This window comes from Grammomys surdaster, unplaced genomic scaffold (genome assembly GCF_004785775.1).
Source record: "Grammomys surdaster isolate TR1022 unplaced genomic scaffold, NIH_TR_1.0 187, whole genome shotgun sequence".
NCBI classification, from domain to species: domain Eukaryota; kingdom Metazoa; phylum Chordata; class Mammalia; order Rodentia; family Muridae; genus Grammomys; species Grammomys surdaster.
In genome coordinates, this window is record NW_021604632.1 from 5630856 (window position 1) to 5648556 (window position 17701).

Here is a 17701-nt window from a genome sequence, read left to right on the forward strand (position 1 = left end):
ATAACCCCTCCTTACATTGCTTTTGACCATAGTGTAATATTAACACCATGACACATGACACAGCAATATTAACCAAGACAAGATCTCAAAACAGAAAGAATCTGAAGACACCTTGCAGAAAGGAGATCTCATGTTTAATGAAGATACACCCAGGCATCTGGGATAAACATCTGGTCAGGGTCCAGGATGTCTGGGCCCTAAGAAGTTTCCATGAGAGCTACAGGAGACTTCTTGTCACATGCCCCTACCCTTCTCCACCCCTCAGCATACAGATCATTCTACCAGCCACCAGATGGAGTGGCATGTCATTCATTTAGGACCCTGTGTGGTCTCGGGAAGATGAGATGCCTGGCCCTGTCATCCCCTGGTCCTCTCAGAGTCAGCTCTGCAAACAGTTCAGACCACTAGGAACTGAGGCGAGAGAGAACAGGCAAGGAGGGTTGTGAGCGAGCAAGCAGGGTGAGGGGTCGGGAAGGAAGGTCTGCAAGGGAGGAATAACAGAGATGGAAAGGAAATGCCTACAGAGAGAGAAGGCAGGGTAAGGTGAGGCAAAAAAGGTGGCCCTGGACCTCACGGGAATCCAGAAGATAGCTACAGCCCAGTTATCTAGGCTACTGGTTTTGTTTGCTTCTTGGGGTTGCCCGGTTATGGACAGGGGCAGATGCATTCTGCTCTCACAGGTGAGTCAGTGGACTTGTCAGTGCCTTCCAGGTAGCACTGGTACCCTAAAACTTGGATCTGTTTGATAGTTGACTCCAAGCTACTGAGCCAGAGCGTCCATTTCAGTGCAGTGAGGGTGATGACCCTCTCAAGATTCCCAAGACACAAGGGTAGATGAGAAGAGCACTGCTCTCCTTGCCCACAGAGTCTAGCTGAGAACTCTGGAGGCTAGCTAGGACTTCATCAATGCCGCTCTAAAGCTCCCCCTCTAAGGATACCAATTTCTCATGAGATGGTCCCTGGGCACCACATTTACTCTCTTGGCAGTCCATACCTGAGCCCTCTGTTCTGTCAGATAGGTCTGTGGCTTACAGCACCTGATCCAAACTGCCTCAGTGTGAGATGATGGACCACAGGGATATTCTCTGAAAAGTCAAATTTGGGTTATCTAGGAGAGTCTGGCCAGGACTGCAGATGTGGGAGGAGTGGGGTCTCCCCTTAGGTCTACCTCCCTCATAGCTATAGTTTTGCAGTTCTCTAGGGATCATACCACTTACACAAGCCTTAATGCTGCTCCTACTAACCCCCGTGTTCACCCTGATCCTGAGTGAAAGGAGCCCATAAGAAAGAGATGAAAGGAAAGGTATTGGGCAGGAGAAGATAGAAAGCTACTGAAAAGCAGAGCCCTGGGAGAGAGGAAAGAGGCTGCCTCTTTTGGAGATGTCCTCTGAGCCCCCACAGGCTGTGACCAGGTATGCAAGCCTGTATTGGGCAGGGACACCCTGTGTGGGTGTCTGTGGGGGTGAATGCTATGGTTGGTTGTGCAGGTATACAGGAATAGGCTGTATGCTGTACAGATAGGTGACTGTGGGTGGGACAGAAAGCACGAAGGGACATATCCTCCCTGTTGGTCATGTCGTGCATCTTGTTCAAGTGACCATGCTATAGGCTCCAGGAAGCCCTGCTCTGTATGCATTTGAATGTGCTGGAAGCTTCCTCCAGGGACTTGTATTACAGTTTCCCTGCTGTCAAAACCCTCTCTCCCTTTCAGATGAGCAGGTGAGGTAACGTGCTTGGGGCAGAAAAAGCAAAGGAGGAATACTGCTGCCCTTGAGGTTGAGGCTGAGAAAGGAGCCTTATGCCTAGAATAAAGCTCATCCACTGTGTCTGCTCAGAACTACAGGGGACCATTCTCCCACACAGGTAGAAAGCCAGTCCAGCAAAGCACGAGGGACATTTCTCAGGACCCCCAGGTTTCTCCAGCAGCTGGCAGGAATAGAAACCCTCGTGAAATCCTGGAGTCTCTGAAACTCTTCACAGTAGTATTCGGTACACCTCTGACCCCAGGCAGGGGTCACATATTCACACACTGCTCCACTCCACAGTTACTGCTGTATTCTCCTCATTATTCAGACTGCAGCAACAGGCTCAGTTTTTCTCCAGCATGAGATCTTATTCCCGACCTCTCTACCCCATTTAAATAAGCTACCAATGGCACGTGCCACACAATTTCTTAACTTTGGGTATAGTCATTTGAATGAAAATGGCCCCCATATTTGCCTGCTTAGCCTCCAGTTGGGTGAATTGTTTCAGAAGGATTAGGTGTGACTTTGTCAGAGAAAGTGTGTCACTTAGGGTGGGCTTTGAAGTTTCAAAAGCCCATCCCAGGCACAGTCTCTCTGCCTAAATAAGGGAGCAATAAGGACATAAAGCTCTCAGTTACTTGTCCAGCGCTATGCCTGTCTGCATGCTGCCACACCTCCCACCATAGCTAACCCACTAAAACTGTAAATAAGCCCTCAATTAACTGCTAAAGAAAGCAAATAATGAGTTGCCTTGGTTATGGTGTCACTTCACAGCAGTAAAACAGTAACTGTGAATGTAACATGAATTCCTTTGGAAAGATCCACATCCAAACAAGGGAACCTGTTAGGAACGCTGTCTGCCCTCACTTCATCCTATACAAACAAGGCAGGTGTCCTAGTATACTTACCAACATGGCTTTTTCTTTCTACACCAATGCCAACATAGACTTGGTCTGAGACATTTGCAACCCACGCAGTAGATGTTGCATCTCAACAGCCTTTCCAGACTGTCAGCTCTTCCCCAGGGTAATTTTTATTTAAAAGTATATTCTTATTGTGCTGTGTGAACAAGAAATACTAGGGCTAAGCTTCCTCATTAAAATCCAACAAGATCATATGTATTGCTTTTCCCACTGTTCTTTCCTGTAGAGAACTGTTCCCAAGTGTCCAAAACCTGCTAGGCTATAATTCTACCTCAGCTCAGTGAAGTCAGATCTGCATTTGTATCTAAGAACAAAAACTAAAAATAAAAAGACAAATGGAACCATTTCACCCATCTTCTATTTTGAATGTCACCTTTATTTTCTTATAATCTCATGTCTAGATTTAAGGAGCAAGTAGTACCCAACCCCAAATCCTCTCATATTTAAACCCAGGTACTTCCTCAGGCTAACTGTAGTCTCAGAATAAAAATTGGCCCTGATTTAAATTATATATTTTTTCTCTTACTATAGAAAGCACATCTCAGCAATTTTGCAGTTTATTAGATTTATTTGAATAGACAAATTGCACACTTCAAGATGATCAAAATGCTTAATTTCATTATAGGTATTTTAGTTTTTAAAAATGACATTATTTTCATGCATGCAGAGACCAGAGAACAACTGTGTGTCAGTCTGTCCTTCCCCTATGTGGCTCTAAAGATTGAAACTAGGGTCGGGCTTGGCCGTTACCTGCTGAGCCATGTCACCAGCCTTACACACTTTTAAATGAAGACATTTTGGAAAGAACTGCTATATGGAAAAGCACTAATAGTCTGCACTGCCTAATGTTCATCTGTGTTCTTGGAATTGATGGCTTCCATAGTGCTGGGTTTTCATTTTATCCTGCTTCCTACTAAACCAAAGACAACCCCCCAAACTCCCCAGATGTAAGCGGACGTGAGCCAAGTAAATGGGTTTCTGCCTATGTCTGGTCTCTCTCCTGTTTCCAGCACACAAAAAAACCCCTTCTAAAACCTTTTGTTACTCCTAAGGTCTCTTGCAGTCATCTGCTCAAGTGCCTTGTTGCTAGACTCCTTGCTAGCTCCAGGAATAGGCTGGTTGTCAAAGGAGCCAACTATGTGCTAAGAGAGTTGGAACTTTCAGCAACCACTGTTGACTTCTGGAAGGGGAACCTAATCTAACAGCTAAGGCCTTCATCAATCATGGGCACACACTGTCATCTCCATAGAAGCACTTAACAACAAAGCTCCACAGGATGAGGCCCTCCAACTCTGGAGACAAACGCACCTTCACACAGGAACCCTTGTTCCATCTCTTCATCTGGCTGCTCCTGTGACATTCAGGATGTAATTTAGAGTAAACGGTAACTTTAAATTGTCTGTTTATGTTTGGTGAGTTGCCATAGCAAATTACTGAACCCAGAGAGTTCAATATCAAATCAGTAGCCAAAACAGTAATGTAGGACTCATCACTAGTGTCTAAATGGAGGGGGAGAGGAGGGAGACAGTCTTCTCAGACTGAGCCCATTTCACCAGTAGGATGATTATTATGGGTAGGGACTAAACTGATTATAGATTGGAGGACATCCAGTTGGTGTCTGCAAACAACTAGTGTGGAAACCTGAATATTTGGTACTAGAGGTGTTGTAAGTAGGAAAACCTATCCTTTCCTACCCATTACCAGTTGACAACACAGAGAAATAACTGCTGTTTCTCAGCTTCTTGGCAGTTCAAGTAATCTTATTAATGGCTTACATTTTTCTTAAAGGGGGCAAGAGATTTCAAAATGTATAATAAAAATTCCCACATTTTCATGGAGCCCAATATCACAAAACATCAAAACCAAAGCAGATCCCTTTCTTTGGGGCGTAGCCATGTTTGTAGAGTTCAGTCACTACAAAATAGGAACTCTAACATGCTATTTGTTAATATATTCTATGCTTGTATGGCAGGCATCTGTAGCAAATACAGCATCTACAATCAGTGAGGACTGCAGAGTATTGGGGGGGTATGCATTTCATAGACTCAATGTGATGTGCAAAAAAAGTCTTCACTAATTTCCACTCCTTGGGTGCTGAGGCAGGACACTTCTTTAGAACACTTGTGATTTGAAAGCACTGCCTGTTCATGTCACTGTTGAGTTTTAAGTTATCTTTTGTTAAAATCTGAGTACTAGATATTACACTTTATATCACAAATGTTACAAAGGTCTTTCCATTTGTGTGTGTGTGCCTGTGCGTGTCTGTGCTTTACAACTCAAACTGATTTGGAAGTATTTACAAAACACACAGGTTTATTTTTGAGTGGTCATCTGCCAACATTCTCCTTATTGCTTATCTCTACTTTGGATAGGTGCTTTTAAAGGCTTCTTCTAACAATTTTTTAATGTTTACTTTTCCCCCTTTTAAAGAAAGTGTAATGCATTCTTGCTGTCAAAACAAAGCAGAAATAAATTAATTTCTCTCCTCCTTCTTGTATTTGTTTCCTTTGGTCTCCCTCAGTTGAGAATCCTTCATTTTCTTCAGCCCTACAAAATTCCTAAAAAATCTACTTTTCTTGGTGCTGCTGGGAATAGGATGTTTTCTTTCATTATATTTCCTGACTTGTTACTGGTATAAACTAAATCATTTGTTGGGTGGTGGTGAGGCACACCTTTAATACCAGCACTCGGGAGGCAGAAGCTGGTAAATCTCTGAGTTTAAGGCCTGCCTGGTCTACACAGAGAGTTCCAGGACAGCCAGGGGTACACAGAGAAACTCTGTCTTGAAAAACAAAACTTCATTTTAAAAAAAAGCAAGTTATTTTAGATATATCTTTCCAGCTGCTCATCTTGATTAAAAATAAAAGAGAAAAACTGTTTCCAAATGGAGACCGTCATATTCATTTCCAACTATTGGTCTTCCTCCAAGTAATAATTGGTCAGCCATGATCCATTTCTTATTAAACATAGGTTTGGTTTTGGTTTTGGTGGGTTTTTTTGGTTTGTTTTTTTTTTTTTTTTTTTTTTTTTGGTTTGCTGGTTGGTGAGTTTTTTTGTGGTTTGTGTGTGTGTGTGTGTGTGTGTGTGTGTGTGTGTGTGTGTTTTGTTGTTGCTGTTTTTAGTTTTGTTGTTTTTTCTTCACTAGGATTTGTCTTCATTGTGAACATCTTGGTGCTGACTTAGTTGAAAGCTAAACCTGAAAGTTTTCCCACATAATTTACACACATACGGTTTCTTCCAAGTATGGACGGTCTGATGTATAATGCAGTCAGAACTAAGGCTGAAGCCCTTGCCACACTCCATGCATCGGAAAGGCTTTTCCCCAGTATGGCTTCTCTGGTGTCTAATTAAGTGAGCATTGACATGGAAGGCTTTGCCACACTCACTGCACTGAAAGGGTTTCTCTCCAGTATGGATTCTCTGGTGCACAATATAGTCAGAACTACAGCTGAATGCTTTCTCGCATTCCATACACTTGAAAGGTTTCTCCCTGGTATGTATTTGCTGGTGTCTAGTTAACTTGGCATTGATACTGAAAGCTTTCCCACACTCCTTACACTGATATGGCTTCTCTCCAGTATGCGTTCGTTGATGATCAAGCAAGTTTCTTTTAGAAGTAAAGCACTTCCCACATTCATTACATTCAAATGGCTTTTCCCCAGTGTGAGTTCTCCGGTGCTGCATTAGCTTTGCATTAACATTGAAAGCCTTTCCACAGTCACTGCACTTATATGGCTTCTCCCCAGTATGGATTCTCAGATGCTGCCGAAGCTGGGAGTTACACCTAAAAGATTTCCCACATTCACTACATTCGTAAGGTCTCTCCCCTGTGTGGATTCTCTGGTGCTGGATTAACTTCCCTTTGGTACTAAAAGTCTTTCCACAGTCACTACATGCATAGGGTTTTTCACCTGTGTGCACTCTCCGATGTTGAATGAGCTTTGCATTTTTAGTGAAGCCTTTCCCACACTCACTGCAGCGATGCGGCTTCTCTCCAGTGTGTATACTCTGATGCTGCCTGAGCTGGGTGCTACACCTGAAGCCCTTTCCACACACATCACACTCATAAGGCTTCTCTCCAGTGTGAATTCTTTGATGCTGAATCAGTTTTGCATTAACATTGAAGGCTTTCCCACAGTCACTACACTCATACGGTTTCTCCCCAGTGTGTATTCTCTGATGAGTAATGTATGCAGAACTACAGCCGAAGGCAGTCCCACACTCCTTGCACTGATAGGGCTTCTCTCCTGTGTGTATCCTCTGGTGTCGAACGAGACTTCCATTAACATTGAAGGCTTTGCCACATACCTTACACTGGTAAGGTTTCTCTCCACTGTGGATTGTCTGATGTGTGATATAGTGTGAACTGTAGCTGAAGCATTTCCCACACTCCACACATTTGAAAGGTTTCTCTCCATTATGAAGTCTTTGATGCCAAACAAACATGGTTTTAACACTGAAGGCTTTGCCACATTCTGTACACTGATAGGGCTTTTCCACATCACAGATTTCTGGAAGCTGATTAACTTGAAAGCTACCTTGTGTAGCCTCTACTAATTCTTTGTGTTTCCAAGGTCTTTCCTCTGTAGCAATTCTTTCATTCTTAGTAAGTTTGGTATCAGAGTACTGCTCTCCAGTGGAGCTGGTATGATCCTGGAACAAGTGTGAAGTCTGACTAAATAAACCCCCTTCCATGACGCTCGTCTTAGCTCTTCTGTCAATGGCATGGACCCTTTCCCTTTCACTTCCTGCTGACTGGAGTTCCTGGTTTTGGCCAACAATGTAAGTTTTTGAAAAGTATGTTTCCTGAGAAAAGTCCTTCTGAAGTTGAAATAATATATTCTTTTTTTCTTCATACACTTCTTTTGTCAAATTATTGCCAGTCTGGGTAGCAGTACATTCTACCAAAAGAAATAGAAAATAATAAAATATGTCATATAACTATGTTGGAAGAAAATATAATAATTAGAAAGCTTTTCATTATGTATAGGGTCTCAGTATGTTGCCTAGGCTGGTTTGAACTACTGATCCTCCTGTACCTACTTCATAAGGCCTAGCATCACGTGTGTATATCCACATGCCCTGCTCTAAAAGCTCTTTACAAATCACTAGATTAGGTCAAATAACCTAAGGTTCCTCCATAGAGTGTAACTGTCATTGGTAAAGGAAGGAAAAAGATCCAGATATGTAGTCCATGAGAAGGTGCCCAAGATATACCTTAAAGTAAAAAATTAAGAAATAGAAAACAAAGCAGATTCCAACTGTGAAGAATGAGAAGAGTGGACAAGAACATGTATCTCTGGGTCAGAAAACTTCTGAAGAAGTACAGCTCTGTGAGATCATCTCACCCGAGTGACCCCCCACTCCTGCTCTCACAGAGCAAGGGCACTGCAAAGGGAACAGTGGTAACAACGGTTAAAGAAGGTGGCAGTGGTGAAGAACTCTGTCTTGTCCATCAGATCAGAGTGTCCCATCACCTCGAGCTTTCCTACACTCTACAGTTCCTTCTTGGTTGTCCCTATGGATCAAGCTCCTTATAAAAGCAGGAAGTGATGAACAAAGGCAAGGCAGAGGACCTAAGGACGTGCTACAAAACTGGGTCTGACAGGCAGCAGCAGAGGAAGCAGCAGAACTGGGTTTTGTTTCCCTAGAACTTCACTCGAGCCTTCCTGAAGAGCTCTGCTAAGGCCTGACCACACCTCTTCCCATCTCTTCTAAAATACTGCTGTACAAAATTTCTTCCCATCGATCCTAAAAACCGATCATCTCTGAGCACTTTTATAGCAGTAATTTTATAGCCTTGACCGCTCCACTTCTCAAATCCCTCCCCCAAAAGGCTTCCTTTATTTTTTCATCTCTCACTTCCCCCCAACCACATAAAATATGCCCTTCCATCTCCTGTAACCAGACAAGGCTTCCAGCAGTGGGACTGGGACACCAACCCAGCCACAAAATCTTCGACCCACACCTGTCCTGCCTGTAAGATCTACTGGGGCAATGGTGGCTCAGCGCTTGTGGATGGCTCAGAGACCTAGAACCAAATATGACAGGCAAAAAAAAAAAAAAAAAAAAAAAGCCAATGAAGTAATTTCTAATACTATTCTGTTATACTCATGGGTGGTGCCTAGCTCCATTGTCATCAGAGAGGCTTCCTCTGGCAGATGCAGAGACCCATAGCCAAACATTAGGCAGAGCTTAGGGGGAACCCTACAGAAGAGGGAAGATGATTATAGGAGGCAGAGGGGTTGAGGACACCAGGAGAACACAGCACACAGAATCAACTAAGCAGGGCTCCTATGGGCTCAGAGACTAAAGTGGCAATCACAGAGCCTGCATTGGTCTGGGTCTGCACTGGGTTCTCTGCATACATGCTGGGGTTGCTTAGCTTGGGGTTTTTTATGGGACTCCTAACAGTGGGAACAGGGGTATCTCTGACTCTTTTGCTTGCTCTTGGGACCCTTTCCTCCTACTAGGTGCTTCATGTGAGGGTTTGTGCTTACTACTCTTAGTGTATCTTACTATGCCATGTTCGCTGCTTGCTAGCAAATCTTATTTTCCAGCTTCTCTTTCTTAAAGGATGTAAGGTCAGCAAGTCAGACTTCAGAGAGATCACTGGCTGAGTTATGAAAAAGGCCTTTGGTTCTGTGCTCTATGGCTTCGCTGCTACCACAGTCCTCATGCGCCCACCTTCTCCCTTTGCCCACCCAGAGCCTGTCTCACTTTTTGCCAACAAATGAGATTAACTGTGGCATACATAATGAGACTTGAACACTTTTGATTAAGGACCACTCAGTATGAATGTATATGCGGACACTTGGCTGAGCCCAAGACCTACTGACAGTCTGTGTACCTCTAAGAATCCCAAGTAGTCATGTACCCATCATTGAATGTACATAACATTCAAGATGCATGGAATAGGGGCATGTTTATTTATACTCTCAATGTATAGATAGTTATAATCTAACTAAGCTAGACCCTTGATGTAAGTTATCTCAGCTGGCCTTGAGCCCACGGAGTGGCACCATTGCCTTACTTCATTACTACAGCTTCAGAGATGAGTTCACTAGACCCTAGAGACCTCAAATAACTGACCTGCTCAGTCGTGTGACTAGAAAGAAACAGTTTCCTCACAGACACAGATGGTATTATATCATAGCAAAGCCTGTAGCTTTAGCTATTTCTGCTTCTGTGTAAAAAGGTTATTAGGGCTATATCGTCCACTTTTAGTGGCAACGCTCAAAATTGCTAAGAACTTCCACCCCCAAATCACGAAATCCATAGTCTTGTTTGAAAATCATGTGGTTAGAGACAGAATCCGGCATCTGGGAAAATGCATTGCCATAATGCAGAAATGTGTTACACACTTATGTTGTTGGGCAGTGTGTGCCTCTCTTACCAGTCCAGAGGCCCTGGAAGTCAGTTCCAGTGGCCAGCTGAGACAGGTTTTCCAGATCCTTTCCTTCCTCTAGCTGTAAGATCACAGCAGGTTTGAGAAGTGGACATCCTGATTTGGGAAAAGGAAACAGAAGAGAATGAAAACTCTCCCACACGTACATTCCTAACTTCTCCTGAGACTGCCTCAGCCACGGGAGAAGAAGGTAAGATCCTCAGAAAGAAGGCAGATAGGGATAAGAAGAGTCAGAATGGAAGCCAGGGACCATATGCAGAGAAAGTCAGGAGAGTCTGCCCAAAGGGATACCCCTTCTTGATCTTAGCCTGAAATATCCAGAGTTCATTAAAATTCTTAAAAAGACTCAAGATATGTAAGGTGAGGGGCAATCTGAAGGCACCTCTGTAGAACAGCAAGTTTCTACTTTTCAAACCATGTCAATATACAGCTTCTCTAGGGTTGTTCAGAAGCATGTCTAAGTCTTAGCAAAGTTCTGTGTTTGCCCCAAACAGCTTGCTCTTCCAGCAATCTACATATAAGGAGATTAGAAAAAGCCCACTCATAAAGGATTACCAAACCCCTCCTGCCACCTCTTAGTAAGAAAGGAGCTAAGAAACTCAAAATGGCAGAGTCTGAGTCTCAGGGAGAGAAGCCTTACCCACAGAGGCCAAGTTCCTGTAATTCTCCAGCATGACATCCCTGTACAATGCTCTCTGTTCAGGGGACAGACCATCCCATTCCGTCTGGGTGAAGTACACGGCCACATCCTCAAAGGTCACCGACTTCTGAAATAATAGGTTCTTGCTGCCCTAGGGCCAATGCTATGGCTCAGGCCCTAAGTCAGGGGCAGAGGGCAAAGTAAGGGCTTGGGAAGGGGGCTTGTGAAGAGCACAAAGTTAGGAACAATAAAAGATGGAGAAAAAAAAGACAATGGGAAAGTCAACTATGGAATAGCCTCCTTTTCTTACAGCAGAGAAACTGTATGTCATTTTCACACTGGGCTGAAAAAAAAAGAATTCCCATGAGCAAATTCAACTGCACAATTCTGCCCTCAAACAGGCTGCTCCTTCACTGGCACGCTGCTCGAAGCACCTGCCATTCCCACTGCATGCCTGCCAGGTATTAGTTCCTCTATGGTTTACCTCAGCCCCCAGTTCCACTGCCCCCATCCTCATACGGTAAAACACATGTCCATCATCCTTCCCAAGGGTAGCCTGGCTTCTAACCCATCTGCCACCTGACTGCCCACACAGATCCCCAACCAAGGACTTGCAGGTCTGCTGTCTTTCCCTTGTTGTTCCCACTTTATGACATGGCCCCATCCCTGCTAGTCAGAGGCAGAGCTTCCTTCTTACTGGACTGCAGTTCTTCATGTTTTCTCACCCCAGCTATCAATTACCCTAAACCTCTGCAACTCCTCCAAGTACCACATGGGTGGTTTCCGTGGCAACATTCTTTCCAGAATCCCTCTGCCAGTGTGCTCAACTGCAGTGTCATACAGATCCTTGTGTGATTCCGTCTGCTGAGTTCACTCTCCTGCCACCTTCACTGGCCAGCCCGAGTCTCTGCCACCTGCCTCTCCACCTTTCTCGAGATCCGGCCAGCAGGTAGAAGTGCTTTTCCCTCCAAGTCTCGCCAGCTCTCAGTTCTCAGTCTGAACTGCCCAGACGAAGGGATGAGGGACCCACAGCTCACCTGGGGCCAAACCGATGGGATCATGGTTGTCATCACCTGGTCTCCCTCTCAAGGAAGGACTGGAGCTGAGGAGAGACAGAGGGTGTGGGTGGGGTGTAAGGCGAGCCACCCAAATCATGAGCACAGTTAAGATCTGAGGCACAGGTAGCTGGTTTCCAGACAGGAACAGAAGCTGCCAGAGAAGACGGAGTGACCCCCTCACTGGTTCAAGTATCAGGTATTCTTCCCAGGATGGACACTGATGCTCTGAAGTTGGCTGCCAAGAAGCCCGTGATTTGGCAGTTCTTACAAGAATCATATAAAAGTATTTATAAAACTTAGGCAGAGCCTAAAAAATAACAGACCAGGAATAATAGATTCAGTTCAAGAAATAATATTATCGAACCTAACTCATTTTTCTGTCTGCAACTAAGCATCATTTGCAATTACACTGTAAGAAGGGCTGGCTAAGTGGCAGCCTCACCATGGGACCTGGGAGTCAGGCTGCAGGAAGACACCACAAAGATAGGGACAGCTGTTCCTCTACTTCCTGCAGTTCTCTCATTCTTGGTGTCAAGAATCCTCAGGCTTACCAGGAGTGATGGCACATACCCATAATCCCAGTACTTGGGAGCTGAGGCAGGAGGATCAGAGTTTGAGGCTAGCCTGGGCTGCAAAAGACCCTGCCTCAGAACAACAGAAGGATCTTGATGAGTCCAGGGCATAGTAATGCATCCTTGTGAGCCCAGCACTTGGGAAGCCAAGGCAAAAAGCTCTTGAATTCAAAGTTCAAGGCTACCTTGAACCACACAGGAATCCTGTCTCAACAGACCATGGAGGGAGGGGGGTGTGATGTGTACAAACAAATGAACCCTAAGGCTTTTGTTCAGGTCTCTTCCATGGCCTAAGCTAACCTTGAGAAAGCTGGGCTAAAAGTGCGTGAGGTGCCTTTCAGTTCTCAATCTAACCTGTCCACTTTGGATGACAGACATTTCTGCAGTTCTCCTAAGCAGAGACCAGCTTTACAAAGCTGTAACCAACCTTCACAAGGACTTATACCATACAGACTTCATTCCTGCTGTCCGGCTTCTCCCATATTCTGAGTGGGATGCCTGCTGCGGCAGACTGCAGGCAAATAAACATCTGTGAGGCCACCCTTGACCATCAGGGGGCAGAATTTGATAGGTAAGTGCTTTTCCCATTAGCCCTAGAAGGCCATCTTTGAGATTCCAAGGCTCCTCAGAGACCCTGCAAGACAGAACCTGTTGAGGGTCAAACCTGGTAAGGCAATCTTGTAAGTAATTTATTAAAGCAAACTAAATTGGCCTAAGAAAGCCTCCCTACTCATATACCAGAGTCCGAACCTATAGAGAATTGCAACCTAACTCAGTGTAGAAATAAATTCAAAATCTAACTTCAGAACTGAGTCTCAAACAATCATCGTGGCTAGGCCGATTAAACTAGGATCAAATAAGGCAAGCACCGGGCACAAACCAAGTGAGATAGCTCTTCAGTAAGGTACAGGCCTTTCCTGTCTAAAATATCAAGCCCCATGGCATCACGGGCCTCACAAGTTGTTGTGGTGTCAAATCACTCTTTGCTCAACTGGACTGTTATATCTAATTTGTCTATATTTTTTTCATTTTGCTATCTTTATCCAGACGACTACATTCATAGTTAAATTCCCACAAACAAACAAACAAACAAACCAAAACCCTTTGCCCTATGTTCTATATCTGGAAAAACCTAGACTACAGAAGAATTTTTACATTTTTCTACCTCTTCAAGTTGCAGGAGTTTTTTCAGTTATTTTCATTATGTCTTATTCAGCAATTAAAAACTATCAGGCCACAAATTTCTCTCTGGCTCAGAATTAACCCTTGACCAAGAATGCTCACGGGTTCTCATGTTCCACATTTTAATTTCTACTTTAGAGCTCAGTAACTCTGACTTGTCTGTGACATAATAGCTGTTTAAAATATATTGGTGCTGTTCCGGCTTTCCTGCTAATAAAGCGCGTGTTTAAATGCCCTGATCTATTATTCTTTACAGATCTTTTTTAAAAGTTTTGGTTTTTGTTTGTTTGTCTGTGTGGTATTAATGCCTATCTTTTCTTAAAATATCCTCTGGTATTTAAAAAAAAAAAACTTAATTCTACAATGAAGAATATGTACTTCAATTTGAAGACAGTAAGTCAACTTATGGTCCACCTCAATGGCAAAGGTGTTTGAAAAATTCAATATTTTTAAATATTTTTAAAATTCAATATTTTTAAATATTTTTATTTTTAAATAATTTTAAAATTTTTCAAATTTTTAAAATGTCTACCAAGAGGGTGCCCAGGATGGGGTGTGTGTGAAATGAATCAAATGCATTCTGCATTTATATGAAATTCTCAGAGAATAAAAAAAAAACTTGAAAAATGTATTCCTGTGGATATTCTCATGTATAGGAGACATGCACAAAACATTCACCATTGGCACTACTTTTAATACATAACCAGCCTAAAAACAACCTACATATCCACTGAAAATACAAGCTTCTATATGGTTTTTATAGCTGTATATTACCCAGCTGGCATATACGCTACTTAGAAATTAACCAAGTATACTAAGATGCTCAAAAACAACAAAAAAGGTTAAACTGTTTACATATCGGTCCATATGGATACACTTTTAAAAACAGGCTGTAATTAACACAAAATTCAAAATAGTTGTTACCTCTGAAAGTGAGAGAGTCTGAGACACAGATGAAGAACAAATATACTGATGGATGTGGCAGTAAGGACTAGATTCTTTCCTCACTGGAAAGAATTCTTTCCTCATGGGTAAGCATGTGTTACTTTTCTTTTCTTTAAAAACTCTTTCTCGTTGTCTGTCTCTGTCCCTTGGAAAAGTAGTGTTTTGACTACAGTAAGGCTATAACCAAAGAGACCTATATCCATCCAAATGTCGTCCTGTCTTCTACGGGGCATGAAATAGCAATTCTGAAACTATTCTGTGTGTACTCTTACTATGTCGTAATCATGTGTGCATGTGTGGGGTCTGACGTCGATGCATCAGACCAGGCCTCAAGCCGGCAGTCCCCAGTGACTGAGAAGTGGCCCTACTTTTCCTGCGGTGGGCCGCGCCCCTCACCCTGTCTGGAGCCCGGGACAAGCTGTACACACCTGAAGCACCTGCAGGGCCGCAGCGCGTCAAAAGACTTGCGATGTCACCTCGAGCCACTTCAGCCCCGCAGGCAGTCACCCTCTGTGAAGTGACACGGCCTCCCCGATACGCCACCTGCTAAGCTCTCTGGGCCTGACGGTGGTCGCCACTCACACGTCACCGCTTTGGGCACCGAGACGTGGTGGGTCGCGAGACTGGCTGCGGGTGACCCTGCGTGCTGACCGCCAGGACACCGCGAACCACAACGAGTCTGCACTCACCTGCGCAGCACGGTCCGCGGCGCGACCGGAAGTGCGTCACCGGCCCGACCCCGCCCCTCTAGGAGTGTTGCTCTCCCTCTCCGGGTGCCCCGCCCGGAGTCTGCGGTTCCCCTCTGTCCCCTAGGGCTCAATCCCTTTGTCGTAGGCGGTGGGATCTGACGCCCTAGGACCCTTACTCCTGGGGACCTTGATAGGCCCACCCGAGAAAGGCCACCCGAGCTTGTGTCTTGGTAAAGCTGCAGGTGCCAGCAGGTGGACTGTGCCAGTGCATCACAGGCTGGAGGACCCAGGGTCCACTTTAAAAATAAATGTTACGTAATGTCATCCAGGCCTGCTGGGCCTTGATTGCAGCTGTTCTGGAAACTGAGGCTGGAGATGGAGTTTAGTGATACACTGCTTGTCTGGCACTCTGGATTCAAAAACCAGGGCAAATAATAATAATAACCACCCGTCCTTACCATGAAATTCATAACTACCTGCTGTTGACACAAGAAAGCAATCCTTACCTTAAAAGGAAAAGGAGATAGTTTCTTCTCAAACCAAACTTGAGTGATCATAGCGCAGGAGCACAGATTTAGGTTACCCCAAATATAACACGTTCCAACGCAGAAGCAGTTTTAATAGTTTTTTCAAAAAAAAAAGTCCTAAATCAAAGTTTAAGATACATTGGCTGGGCACATCAGAGAGGTGGTTACAGAAAGATAGGGGACACTTTTCTATAGGTCAGATGGATGCTATATGGTAACTTTCTTGGCTTTTGTGTTGGTGGAAGTTGATGGCCTGTCACAAGATCCCATCAGGTGTTTACTACTATAGGATGTTAGTTCTTACAGAAAAATGAGATAGGAATGGTTATTCAGAGTGGTAATGCTAGCCAAAAATATGATAATTAGCCTCTGCAGCTGTAGCATTCCAATGTCTCAGCACCACTATAGTTCTGATAAGTCAGTCTTTGTAGACACAGCTTTTGTTCAGTAATTGAAAGTTGGCACTGCCTAAAGACCCACAAATAATACCATACATCATAAAGGATATATGAAAATGATTTATAGTGACATTACTTTGATCTAATGGCATACAGACTTGCCATGCAATTCGGAAGTCACAGCCTCAGAGCTGCTGTCTTTCGCTGGTGTTTCCACAAATCACAAAAGCGTGATCTAAAATGTTGAATGCTCTTTTGACAGAGTTCTGAGTGAAACATGGGATGATTTTTTTTCTTTTTATGATGCTGTAGTTAGATTCTTAAAATTACTACATGTTAAAACGTGTGAACATATGTTGTGGAAGTCCTAGATTCAGGTCAAGGTTTTTGCATACATGAATGACCAGCCACGTACTAGCAAGTCTTCCTCCAAGTCTTGGTTAAGACTGTCCTACATTGCAGGCTTTGTGGCACTTCTGACTTTCATCCACAATGCTACCCATCACCATCAAATGTAAAAAATTACCCCACATAAAGTCCTAGAATGAACCCTGGGGGGAGGGTAGACAGTACTAAAATTTAAAAATTCTTCTACCTGAAGATGCTCACAGAAGCCCACCCCACACTGAGGAGCTATTGGGAACTGATGGCTGCGGAGGGGATGATCTTCAGGGAATGAGATGGCGGGAAGAGGAGTCTATTTTCTTCAGGAAATGGTATGTGGTCCCTGAGAGGCTACCCATGCTCCAGGACTAGCAACACTAAGAGAACTCCGTGAGTTCTAAAAAGAACACATGAAGTTGGAGGAGAAGGGACAAGAAGGGGAGGGGAGACAACGCAGGGGAGGGAATGGAGAGGGTTGTCAAAACCATTACATGTGTGTATGAAATTCTCAAGTATTGAAAATGAACCCCCTTCCTGACTCTGGTAACAATAGTTCTTCCTTCCAGCTTGGCTTGCCCCCATCCTGCTGTACCTGAGGGGGCTGGTTGGCCCTGTCCATCCCTCCAGGCTCTCACCACACCCATTTTCTTAGCTCTTCCTGCCATTGCACACTTGTTCTTTCCTAAATGAACACCATTCACAGAATGCTTTCCCCTTACCAGCCCCCTTCGTCTTGACTGTTACAAGAATAATACCTACCTGTACTAGTGATTCATAATTCAAGAAATTAAACTGAAAACATAGCCTGGTAGACTGCTGAAAGGGTCATTGTAGAATTAGGAAGGAAAGGAGTTTTTAAATGGTGAAGACATAAAAGATTTTTAAAAAATCCAAATTAAAGTTCTAGCCATACAATGCATGGGTGAAGAGAAGATTAGCCAATGAGAGCAAGGGTAGTGAGTTTGGAGACATGGCAAGACTCGCTACTCAGAAAAGAAATACAGAGAAGAGGAAATGGCCAGTACACTGAGGTGAGGCCTCCTGGCCCTGCCACTGACCACCCGTGAGGCTTTGGGTGAGCATTAATTACCCTTTTGGAATGCCATTCGTTTAACTGAAGAAATGAAGCGACAGAGTGGATTTATACAGAACTATAGCCTATTGTTTCGCCTAAAGTAATGGCGCTGGATTCTGGAGTTACACTACAGGTCATTACAGGTATGACATTAA

General features: G+C 44.0%; 1 protein-coding gene across 2 annotated transcripts; it reads right to left on the reverse strand.

Annotated features, from left to right (window-relative positions):
- Positions 1-4953: 4953 nt before the first annotated feature.
- Znf23 (zinc finger protein 23) lies at positions 4954-12957 on the reverse strand. Of its 2 annotated transcripts, XM_028768639.1 has the most exons (5): positions 12774-12957; positions 11754-11818; positions 10717-10843; positions 10065-10172; positions 5389-7569 (listed from the first exon to the last, which is right to left on the reverse strand). In XM_028768639.1, the coding sequence occupies exons 2-5, from the start codon at positions 11784-11786 to the stop codon at positions 5810-5812; spliced, it is 2028 nt and encodes a 675-aa protein (XP_028624472.1). In that variant the 5' UTR covers positions 11787-11818; positions 12774-12957; the 3' UTR covers positions 5389-5809. The 2 variants fall into 2 exon arrangements, with proteins under 2 accessions (XP_028624473.1, XP_028624472.1); XM_028768640.1 differs by lacking the exon at positions 12774-12957 and having other exon boundaries at positions 4954-7569.
- Between the last annotated feature and the right edge of the window lie 4744 nt (positions 12958-17701).

Coding starts and splice junctions, on each gene's coding strand:
- Znf23 (XM_028768640.1), bottom strand. CDS start 11,786: ATGACAACCATGATCCCATCGGTTTGGCCCCAG. Junction 10,844..11,753: donor TCCCATCGGTTTGGCCCCAG/GTGAGCTGTGGG, acceptor CTATTATTTCAG/AAGTCGGTGACCTTTGAGGA. Junction 7,570..10,064: donor CTTCCAGGGCCTCTGGACTG/GTAAGAGAGGCA, acceptor TTCTTTTGGTAG/AATGTACTGCTACCCAGACT.